General features: G+C 40.5%; 1 protein-coding gene across 4 annotated transcripts in view; it reads left to right on the forward strand.

Annotated features, from left to right (window-relative positions):
* The window catches only part of SRPK2 (SRSF protein kinase 2), a 226,343-nt gene that overhangs the window by 181,055 nt on the left and 33,229 nt on the right, over positions 1-12,059 (forward strand). For all 4 annotated transcript variants that reach the window (XM_065884408.1, XM_065884407.1, XM_065884410.1 and 1 more), the window contains 4 exons: positions 5,110-5,218; positions 5,945-6,032; positions 6,252-6,339; positions 8,730-8,836. In XM_065884408.1, the coding sequence (XP_065740480.1) occupies positions 5,110-5,218; positions 5,945-6,032; positions 6,252-6,339; positions 8,730-8,836 (392 nt within the window). The remainder of the gene's footprint in view (positions 1-5,109; positions 5,219-5,944; positions 6,033-6,251; positions 6,340-8,729; positions 8,837-12,059) is intronic.

The following is a 12,059-nucleotide window of genomic DNA, read 5'->3' on the forward strand; positions in this document are numbered from 1 at the left end:
AAGTTCCCTAAGGGTGTGTGTGTGTATTTTATGTATATATATTTTATATATATATATATTTTATATACATGATATATATATATATATATATATATATATATAATATTTTGGCTGTGCTGGGTCTTTGTTGCTGTGTGCGGGCTTTCTCTAGTTGCAGCGAGCAGGGGCTGCGCTTTATTGTGGTGCATGGGCTCAGTGCCGTGGTTTCTGTTGTGGAGCATGGGCTCTAGGTGCGCAGGCTTCAGTAATTGTGGCACGCGGGCTCAGTAGTTGTGGCCCACGGGCTTAGTTGCTCCGTGGCACGTGGGATCTTCCCAGACCAGGGCTCGAACTGTGTTCCCTGCATTGGCAGGCAGATTCTTAACCACTGAGCCACCAGGGAAATCCCTAAGTCTGTTTTTAAGATTTCAGTTTCACATTGTTTATTGCTGGTATGTAGAAATACAATTGATTATTATATCTTGAGCTTATATCCTGCTACTCTCTTCACTCGTTAGTTTTAGTAGCTTTTTTGCAGCTTCCTTAAGCTTTTTCATGTAGACGATCAGGTTGTCTATGAATAGAGGTATATTACTGAGTGCAGGTTCATGTCCCCGACACACAGTGAGGCCAGTCAAGCAGAAACGTCGAGTTTGATAAACCTTTCAAGTAGAGAAAGGTTTATTGCAGGGCTGAGCAAGGAGAACGGGTGGTTCAAGCTCAGAAAACCCCCAAACTCCCTGAGAAATTTCAGCAATGCATTTTTTTAAGGAAAGGTAAGGAAGGGGCATCCCAGGGTATGTGGTCAGCTCATGCACAGTTCTCTGATGGGTTGATGATGATCACTCCTTGGGCGGCAGAAGGTCTGGAGGCTACCTGCTCATGATCATCAGGTGGTTAATTTCTAACATTTGTTGGTGGTTTTAGCATCTGAAAAACTCAGGAAGTATGCATGAGATACTATTATCTGGTACTTCAGAGAGGAGCTGCTGCAGAGGATATGGGGGAGGGGTCTGTCTTGGGAAGGCCCCATAGGCTCTTGCTCGGCTATGGATAGTTCTTCTTACTTTCCAGCCTGGATACCTTTTTATTTATTTATTTTGTCTGATTGTGCTGACTAGAGCTTCCAGGCCAGTGTTGAATAGAAGTAGGGAGAGCAGGCATACTTACCTTGTTCCTGATCTTAGGTGGGGAAAGCATTCAGCCTTTCACCATTAGGACTGATGTTACCTGTAGATTTTTCATAGGTGTTCTTCTAGTCCTGCTTTGTTGAGAATTTTCATTGGGAATGCATGTTGGATATCGTGAAATGTTTTTTGTATGTTTGTTCATCTGCTATAAAGTTTTTCTTTTTTTTAGTGTTAATTATGGTGAATTACATCTGTTGATTTTTTAATGTTAAACAAGTTTTCATTCTTGGAATAGACCCCACTTGGTCATGATGTATTATCCTTTTTATATGTTGTTTAATTTGAAACATCACCATCAGAGGGCTAAGAAACTAGGGTCAGTGAAAGAAAATGTTACCTAATATTTTTTGCTAGAAAATAGAGACTTTGCTGAAAATTCTTCCAGACTGTTGTCTGAGAGAGAGTTCTGAACTGTTCAAATTGAACCTGTTTTTTGCTCAGCAAGGAAAAGGCAGTCATCTTTATCTTGGCCAACAAGTCCCCCAAAACAGCTAAGAAGGATAGTTTCAGAATTGTCTTCTTTGAAGCCTTATAAGTGGTACAGGTAGAGCTTTAGTTATAGGTTTTTTGGGTGTGCTTGGGAGATGCGAGTCAGAGTGAACTTAAAAACTGATTAACAATCCATTCTTGCTCTCATGTATTTGTAATCCAGTCTAGCATTTACTTTTTAAGAATAAAAGGAAAACTTTGGGGACTTCCCTAGCAGTCCAGTGGTTGGGATTCTGCACTTTCACTGCCGAGAGCGTGGGTTCAGTCCCTGGTCGGGGAGCTAAGATCTTGTAAGAGTTGTGGCACAGCCAAATTAAAAAAAAGAAAAAGAAGAAAACTTTTAAGTGATAAATGCATGATTTTTATATTAAATAGTATAAGTAGTGAGGTACAGTTGTATCAACCAAAGTCCTAAGTCAAGGTAGTCCTCAACTGCTGGACCCTAACTCGTTCTCTGCTTGATGCCATCAGCAGAGTCCTTCTGTGGCACTGCTGTTGTCCTGTGCTTCTGTACTGACTGATGGTGAAGAAGCGGAAGGAGGGGGGCCTTGTCTAGTCTTTGGCTGGTCTTAGGATTCCTTTTGTGTGGACAGTGTTGTGGGCCACAGGGTATGCTCTGCTAATAGCCATCATGGCATGTGTTGTTTGCTAATTTGAGGGAATTGGAGAAGAGTATCCGTTTTCTCTTAATTCCCTGGATGTTGAAGCAGTTGGTGTGGTCTGCCCTGGGGAGATGTGCTCCGCCCTCTGGCAGCCTGAGTGTTAGTTACTGTTCTTTGAGAAGAGATTGAAAAATGTTTGGAAAGATTGTCATTTCCTGTAGAAATCTGGGGGTTAGGATGTGACAATATATGGACTGCAGATTTGAAATTGTGTATGTCAGATTTTCAAAATAAAAATTAGGATTATGTTTGGGACTTCCCTGGCAGTCCAGTGGTTAAGACTCCACACGTCCAATGCAGGGGGCGTGGGTTCAATCCCTGGTCTGGGAAATAAGATCCTGCATGCTGCGTGGCAAGGCCAAAAAAAAAAACCAACTTAGGATATGTTTAGTGCTTTCAGTTGTTTTTATATTTGTGTTTAAGTTTTACTTTTATGCACCTCTTGTTAGTTGGCCTATTTTCTGGCACAATATTCTCAGTGTGAGGGCTCTTGAAATAACTGGACTAAGTAATTTCTTTTGTTCAACTTTCAGTCCCGTTGAGAAAAGGAACGGCTGTTCTTACGCTGTGATTACACTGGAAATAGTGCTTGTCTATCTTAGGTCACATGTACACACTCTGGCTGTTCAAGAATTCAAATCTGAAACATAAAATAGCGGTACAGGTTTCTTCTCTTTATGCATAATTAAATTAGTTTTAAATTTAGAAACCTTCATGTTAGCAATAATATGCAATTAAGTGGTAAGTAGCTTTCAATTAAACTCTCAAGTGTTCCTGTTTAGTAAGACCAGGAAATGGTCTTCTGGGTATTAAAAATGGAGTGCGTTTCTTACTGGTGCACAGAGTGTGGTGGTCTTTGGAGTCAGACCCAGTTTGCAGCCCTGAACTGACTACTTACTATCTCTGAGACTTTTGCCCACTTCAGCAGTGTAGAAATAATAACACATGTTGTAAGAAACAGTAGACGTGAGTGTTTCCTAAATACTTTGTGCTGTGAAATATGGCTAGTTCCTTGAAGAAATGGTTTTGTGAGCAGACCTGTCTGGAATTTGTAGCATCCTGTTTTCTTGGAGGTTCCCACTGTGTGTTAAGACACTGGGCTCTGAGAACCACTTTGGTCAAGAAATCTGCTTGCTTTGTTCAGCTAAGCATTTCCCAGGCAGAACTTCTCCCTTCTTCCTTCCCCGCCCCTGCTCCCTCCCCTTGTGGGAAGCCTGCAGCATGTTTCAGTTTACTTTTGTTTCATGGATCCTGGTTTTGAAAAGAAAGTGCCTAGCGCAGTATCCCGAATTTTACTTGAATAATGATCGATTTCTTTTCGTCCTTTTCATTGTTAATTTGAATGATTTAAACACTGTTGTGAACTCAGAGCCCACTTTAGTTTTGGTTTAGCCTTGTATGTAAGTAATAAGCCATTTTCTCTTCCAGTTTTATTGAGATGGAATTGACTTAAGCACTGTGTGAGTTTAAGCAGTACAGCCTAACGACTTGACATCTATGTATTGAGAAATGATTACCACAATAAGTTTAGTTAACACCCATTCATTCATTTAATAATTTGCTATATTTTATTCCTAATTTACTATTTCAGTTCATGTCTTTTGCCCAAATTGTTGTTATAGACTTTGATATTAAAATCCAGGAAAAGCAAGTGTGGTATGAGAGTAAGAATCATAGAAAGTTAGTATCTGGTCAAATTCCTGCTTTACTAATTGAACGCAGTTTAAATATTCATCAGCATTCATAATACTTCTTGAACTGCTACTCCTGGCCCTCTGTTAGATATAGTGGAGGATGTGATTTAGATGCTTCCTGCTTTGAGCCTCTCAACACTAGGCACGAAACATCCATGTCTTTCTTGAGTGATTTGTAAGAATTCTGCAGATGTAAAAAGTGAGAACATTTTTGCAATAAGTAGAGCAGTAGATGTTAAAGAATGAAATGTAGAAAAGTATTTTTTAAGGAAATAATTGGAAGAGATATAGAATGAATAAAGTAAAATAGAGATAAAAAGAATAAAAGAGTAATTTTATATCCAGAGATGTTTGCTGCTAACATCTTATCTTCCCAGACTTTTTCTTGTGTGTTTCACAAAAAATGGTATCATATTACGCATGCTACTTTGTACCCTGCTTATTTTGTTGATGATGTCAAGTGAAGGTCTTTTAGATGCCTGTGAAGCGTCCTTACCTCCCTAAGAGTCAACCTTAACACTGGGTGCTCTCTCTTGCTCTCCAACCTGTTTCCTGGCAGGAGCTTTAGGCTGAGGAAGAGTGGTGAGAGCAGCAAGTTCTTTTGGTGGGTAAAGTGTCATATATTATATAATTCCTTGTTGGCTGTGCATAAACTCTTGGTGTATGCGCAGCTCTGCAGAGTCCACATCCTTTGTTTCGGTGAGTTGTGTTATACTGGCCCCGAAAGATTTGCATTTAACTTGTTGCTTAGAAGAAAAAAGATTGTTTAGAAATGTCAAGAGCTAGAATATACATATTATGTACAGCTAGACTTACAGATAAAACCTCCAGTTATTGTTACAGCGTGCTGGGTGGTTCATTGCTTTTCTAAGTTAAATTAAAAAAAAAAAAAAGCCTAAAAGAAAGACATAGGGGGCATTTTTCTCTTGATGAAAGGTAGTCTTGAAAAAATGTTGTATTATTAAATGTTTTTAAATCTGATTTTATTATTTAGGTTTTATTTAATGGTATCAGGAACTGACAAGGAAGAACGAGTTTCCATTACTAGTTTTCTGAAATTTAATTTTCTTCTTTCTTTCTTTTAAATAATAAAAGGTGGCTATCATCCAGTGAAAATTGGAGACCTCTTCAATGGCCGGTATCATGTTATTAGGAAGCTAGGATGGGGACACTTCTCTACTGTCTGGCTGTGCTGGGATATGCAGTAAGTGTTCCTTGTCATTCGTGCTTTTGATTCCTGGTCTGGTTCAACATCTTTATTTTACAACAAGCTAAGGCTGAGGAGCACACCTGCTTCTGTTGTGGCATGTAAAGCGCACTGTGGCACAGGCCTGCCCCACCCCAGACTTGCCCCTCTCACTTTGAAGTTCATTTGCCTGTCATCTTTAAATATTAATTTTCTTCTGCTTTTATACCTGAGGCTTATTCCTTGTAATTGCGCTACACTCGGGTCATATTGTTTTTCTAGTAATTCATCCATACCAGAAAAACATTCAAATATAAATTAATAATGTTTAGGCCTTTCCAGTCAGTGGTTTTCGACTCTTTTTGAAAGCCATGACCCATAATATGAAACTGCATCCTTAGAGTACACGTACACATGTGTAATGTGTGTGTGAATTGAAACAAACGTGTTATAATACTTGATCTTAACCATATGTGATGAACTCTGACATCTATCTAGTCTACTTGATTTTTATGAGGACAAAACAGAAACACAAAGCAAAGAAGAGATTGATACATGAACCCACTGCTTTACTGTAACCCCACAATTTGAAAAGTACTATTTTAAAGGAAAGCTTATTGAAAGTCGCTATTTCTTGGAGTTTATTAGAGTTCATTATGATGTCTAGTTTATTAGTCTAGTTTATTAGAGTTACTATAAATGATCATTTCTGTTAAAATTTTTTTAAATGCATTTTTTTTTAAGGGGAAAAAGATTTGTTGCAATGAAAGTTGTAAAAAGTGCCCAGCATTATACAGAGACAGCCTTGGATGAAATAAAATTGCTCAAATGTGTAAGTACTACAAAAATGTGAATGATACCAGAAAGGTTAATGATGAAATTTCACGGAGGGATTTTTCTGGGTTTTACTAAATTAATTGAAATTATTTGTAAGTTCAAATACTGAATCTTTTATTTTTTACAACATTTATTAAACAGTTTTGGTTGGTACAATGGAAATGACTTTCAGTCTTAAACACTCCTGTTCTTGAATTCATTTTTCTCTCTATAGGTTCGAGAAAGTGATCCCACTGACCCAAATAAAGACATGGTGGTACAGCTAATCGATGACTTCAAAATTTCAGGCATGAATGGAATACGTATCCTTTCTGATGATTGTGTTGCTTCCTAATGGCTGAATTATGCTCTAGTTTTTCTTTTTACTTTTAAAAAGTGGAAATATTTTAAGCCCTATACACTTGTGTTTGCTGTTTCACTCTCCACGTGCAGCCTCTAGCGTCTTCGTGTTATATGATTCTTGAAAGATGAAAGTTTCTTAGTTATAAGGTGAATTGTTCCTTTTGCTTTTTGAATAGGGAGGCCTTAGTTCTGATTCTGGAAAAGAAGTGTGTCTTACAAGTGGAGCAAGTGCATCTCATGACCTCCCTTTCTCTTTTGAGGATGTCAGTTTTACTTGGGCTGCTGTTAATATTGTTTGCATGCTTAGTAGTTTTGGGGGAGGGAGGGCTCAGGAGGAAGTGAATGGGGGTAGTGTGGAAGGAGCTCTTATCTTTACCCTCCTTCTGCCCAGGGCATTGGTTAAGGACAGCCCCAGGGCTCGCAGTGACAGCAGAATAACGTGTAGCTCAGAGCTTTTGGCACAAGCGGAGAGAAGAGAGAATGCCTTTAGTTTCCAGAATGCTGTTTCCATATTTTGGTATTCGATCCTCTGAGATAGCCCTGTATGGGCCTGATCTAAGCAATACCTTCATTCCCCAAGGTTCAGGAATACCGAGCCGTGTATTCATTATCTTGTGACTGGTGAGTGCCGGGTGTGTGTCAAGAGCCAGGCTCTTCTCCTCCTTCCTGATCTTTTATTCTTTCCTTTATCATGTTTGGAACAGATCCAACATTTTGATATTTGACCTGTTCAAGCTCCAGAACCTGAGGACAAAGCCTTCTCCCAGCTTACACCCCAGAATGACAGCTTGTTTCTGCATCTACTAAGACTTAATCCCATAGGGAAGCACTTTCTTCACACCCTATGTATTTGAGGAGGTTTTTATATTTCTTCTAGAGATCAGATTTGAGGATACTAACAAGTTCTGGTGACTGCTGATGTTACCTCACCCTTTGCCTCAAGATCCTTTCTGCTAGCTGCAAAGTACATTTTCCCCTCTTGATCGATAGAAAGATAGAGCTGGTCCTTCTCTGCGCCTGGTCTCCAAGTGAGCCTGTTTGTTTATGTGCAGGCAGGGTAGCCCATCCTCTTGCATCAGATCTGGGAGGCAGTTCTTAAGACAGCTGATAGAGGGTTTCTTTGGAGAAAACACCTGATTTGTAGGTAAATGGAGGGATTTTTTTTGGATATATATTGAATACGTTCCAGTGGCTCTTTCTACTGTTAAGTAGTCCAGATTTGTCAATGCTTTGAGAACACTCAGGTCATAATTTAGAAGCCTTGGGCTTCGGCTCTATGCCTGCTACTAACTTTAGACCTTAGTTGCCATTTTTTTAATGAGCTTGGGAAATAGTAAGGAACTTCTAGCTTTAGATCATCTATGCCTAAGTCTGTACCACATACGCTGTCCAGTGTCATAGAAATATTTTTCTTATTTTTATTAAAGATATTTAAAGCAATAGTTACTATGATGATGTGGTAGATCCAGATATTGTAAAAAACATTAACTCATCTGACCTTCTTATAGGCCGCATATAGGTCTCCAGGGCTGAACAAAATATTCTCAAAGGGTTTCAGAGCCATTTAAAATCTTTGTGTATGAATGACATGAATATATTTATATGAGGGAATTTGGTGGCTCACAGTTCTGGAGGGTCAGTGGTTGACTAGAATTTCTATTAAAAAACAAAACAAAACAAAACCCAGATTCCTGAGATTTCATTATTATAGGTTGGTCTTAATGGCCATGTCATGTCTTGTGATCATACATCCTTAAAAACTTAAAAACTTAAAAAATTGATCTAGTGACCCAGTGAAAGATACTGTTGAAGGAAAAGATTAAATGTCTTCACTGTGTTTGGTAAACTTCTGTTTTATAAAGTGTTTTATGTGACGTATAGGATAGAAATTTACGTAGGCAGGCAGGACACTTAAGGCGGGAGAGTTCTCTATTCTTCTCCTCATCAGTTTCTGTGAGGTTTCAGTCCTGCTCATTTTCGTTAAGGCTGATTGTCAGAAGAAGTGTGCTTGAGAGCGTGGGTAAGTGTGGGGTTGAGTCATGACTCTGCCACCTTTGGGTGGTGTCAGGCAGGAGGGTTCTTTAAACTCCCCGAGGTTTACTCTCCTCATTCCTTATGTTGTTATGAGTACACATTAAATCATGTATGGCACATGGTAGGTACTTAGTATGTGTTAGGTCTTTCTATTTAGGTGAGGAACAGCAAATGACCACTTTTGGTATTATTGATAGTACTGAAGTTGTATTTTATAAAGAAATAATTGTTTTGCCAAGTGCCACAATGATGCTGCTTTTAGTAATTCCGTCACTGCAGGAAATGTATCCAGAAATGATCCTTAACCCTGTCCCAGATGTCTGCATGGTCTTTGAAGTGCTTGGCCACCATCTCCTCAAGTGGATCATAAAATCCAACTACCAAGGCCTCCCAGTACGTTGTGTGAAGAGCATTATTCGACAGGTGAGGCTTATGACGGCAGCTCCCAATACCTAACTGACTAGCCTTTCAACACGAATTCCTGTCTTAAAAAAAAAAACAAACAAAAAAAAGCATGCACGGGCTTCCCTGGTGGCGCAGTGGTTGAGAGTCCGCCTGCCGATGCAGGGGACACGGGTTCGTGCCCTGGTCCGGGAAGATCCCACATGCCGCGGAGCGACTGGCCCGTGAGCCATGGCTGCTGAACCTGCGCGTCTGTGCTCCGCAACCTGCGGAGCCTGTGCTCCGCAACGGGAGAGGCCACAACAGTGAGAGGCCCGCGTACCGCAAAAAAAACAAAACAAAAAAAGCATGCGCAAACACATATATATCTCTCTCTCCAGTTTTAGAAATAAATACATATATCACAGTGCATAACATTTTGAACTTATTAAATCAATTTTGTATTTAGTTAATGATAAGCCATTCTGTCTTGTAAAGGGAGTAATATGTAACTGTCAAGCATATATTTCTTTTGGCATATGGATCTTTTTTCAGGTAAGTGATACAGTAAAATGAGAAATTGTTTTATCCAGTATCATTACTACGAAATGTCCCACTTAGTTCCTTAGAAAATAATACAGAAAAAAACATATAATGTATTGTGTTTATTTGCTATTTCTAAGTATTTGGATGAAGGATAAATGGAAGGTAATTTAAGGCATGTTTAAGTTATATATGGAGTACTGTGTTTGTACTTCGTTCAATTGCCTTGACAATAGAAAACCTTCCGTTAGTGTGTGGTTCGGTGTTGATGCTGCAGCAGATATTTATAGAATGGAAGTATACACATATGGAAGATTTCCTTCTAATTAGAAATGTTTACCAGATTCAGTTTTCTGCATGGAACATACCAGTCTTTGACTCATTGCCCTTAGAGCCTAAATTAGGGAAGTTGCAGATACGCTTTATTCTGGATTACCTATTCTGATATAATGGATAATTACCATGCATATTTCTGCAGAGTAAGTAATATCAGGGAGGTTGCTTGGTTTGCTTGAGAAGAGGACTTGTTGGTTTGGAGCCCATTCCTTGTCCCCAGGCCCAGAGCTTGAGGTAGACCTGCCTGGGGGTTCTAGACCTGAAATACAGACCTTGATCCATAATTCCTTTTTTTTTTTTTTTAATATTTATGTATTTATTTGGCTGCATTGGGTCTTATCTGCGGCACGCAGGATCTTTTGTTGCGGTGAGCAGGCTTCTCTAGTTGTGGCATGCGAACTCTTAGTTGAACCACTGGAATAGAGGAAAGTGTAATGAGTACACTTAAATCTTGGCAATAGACTTAATTTCACATTCTAACTTTGGCACTTACTACTTTGTGACCCTGATCAAATTACTTAACTTCTGTAAGCCTGTGTCCGCATTTGTCGCATCAGGACGATAATGCATAATTTGTGGCTTTATTGTGCAGATGAGTTTGGAGGGACTGCTGATAAAGCTTTCAGCATGGTGACCAGCACAGAGTAGCCATCCTGTCTCCCCAGCTGCATACTCTGAGCACCGGGAGTCCCAGATCACGTATTGTAGGTTTCACATCTCTTTGTAGCTTCCTTCACGTCGTAGGAAGTCAAGAAACGTTTCTGGGGCTTCCCTGGTGGCGCAGTGGTTAAGAGCCCGCCTGCAAATGCAGGGGACACAGGTTCGTGCCCCGGTCCGGGAAGATCCCACATGCCATGGAGCAGCTAGGCCCATGAGCCATGGAGCGGCTAGGCCCGTGAGCCATGGCCACTGAGCCTGTGCGTCCGGAGCCTGTGCTCCACAACGGGAGAGGCCACAACAGTGAGAGGCCCACTTACCGCAAAAAAAAAAAAAAAAAAAAAGAAACGTTTCTGAGAGGTTAGCTTTCCCTAAATGAAAGAAGAAATGTATGTTCCTCTTATTCTTACTGTAGAAAGTGGCTGACCTTTCTGTGATCTGAAGGGTTTGTAGATAAAGGTTCCCACTTATTTTTGAAAAGTCGCAGCACAGTTGAATCACTTGCTTTTCCAGGGTTTCCTATACGCTATTATCAATCTTTTGATCAGTTCTTAACTCTCCTTGTTTCGCCCTGGTGACCTTGTGCAGGGTCAGGAAGGGCCATCCTCTGGTTTCTGGTGATCGTGGTGAGGACACCCCCTTGCCTCCTCCAGGCTGCTTCTGTGGCCTCAGGCGTGGGGTGTATTTGCCCCCTAGCTTTCATTTCTTTTTCTTTTAAAATCAGCTTTATTGAAGTGTATTTTATGTTTAGCTTTTATTTCTAAAGCCGAAAGAGGAAAAAGGGTGCTGTGTTGTCAGTGTTTGTTATTTGTGGTGCATTCAAGGTGTACCACAGGTGATGGGGTTTTAAAATGCTGTTGCTGTTCTTTATATTTTTTTAATTAATTAACTTATTTATTTTTGGCTGCGTTGGGTCTTCGTTGCTGCGCACAGGCTTTCTCTAGTTGGGCGAGCGGGGGCTACTCTTCGTTGTAGTGCACGGGCTTCTCATTGCGGTGGCTTCTCTTGTTGTGGAGCACGGGCTCTAGGCATGCAGACTTCAGTAGTTGTGGTGCGAGGGCTCAGTAGTTGTGGCTCATGGGCTCTAGAGCGCGGGCTCAGTAGTTGTGGCGCATGGGCTTAGTTGCTCTGCAACATGTGGGATCTTCCCAGACCAGGGCTCAAACCCGTGTCCCCTGCATTGGCAGGCGGATTCTTAACCACTGCGCCACCAGGGAAGTCCCTGTTGCTGTTCTTTAAACGTGGCTTTTATTTTCTTCTGTACTCGAAAGGGTAGCCGATATTTTACTTTTTAAAACCTTATGGTTTAATTCATTGCCCTGTCCAGAAACCTTGTGAAGAAGTGACTGCTTGCCGTTAAATGAAGCTTGGTAAGGGCAAGGCTCTGAATTTGGTGACTTTGCTACGATACGTAGGTACAGCGTGTAGCTCTGGATTTTTGAGTTATCATTAACTCTTTCTGTTATCATGCTTGTCACTAACATTTATTATGCTCTTTCAGGCATTCACAGTTTTCAGTGCTTGCTTTGTATTATGCTGTCTATTCCTCACCACAGCTTTGTGAGGCCAGAGGTGTTCTTACCTTCACTCTGAGGAAGGTGTTAAAAGTTTTCCACAGGCCCCCAGTTACTGTGGGGAATCAAGACTGGAATACAGGTGGTGCAATCCGGAATCCATGCTCTTGACTGCCGGGTAGTGTGAAATGTCTGCATAGAAAGACTGGGGAGCA

The sequence above is a fragment of the Phocoena phocoena genome, chromosome 9 (assembly GCF_963924675.1).
Source record: "Phocoena phocoena chromosome 9, mPhoPho1.1, whole genome shotgun sequence".
Lineage (NCBI taxonomy): Eukaryota > Metazoa > Chordata > Mammalia > Artiodactyla > Phocoenidae > Phocoena > Phocoena phocoena.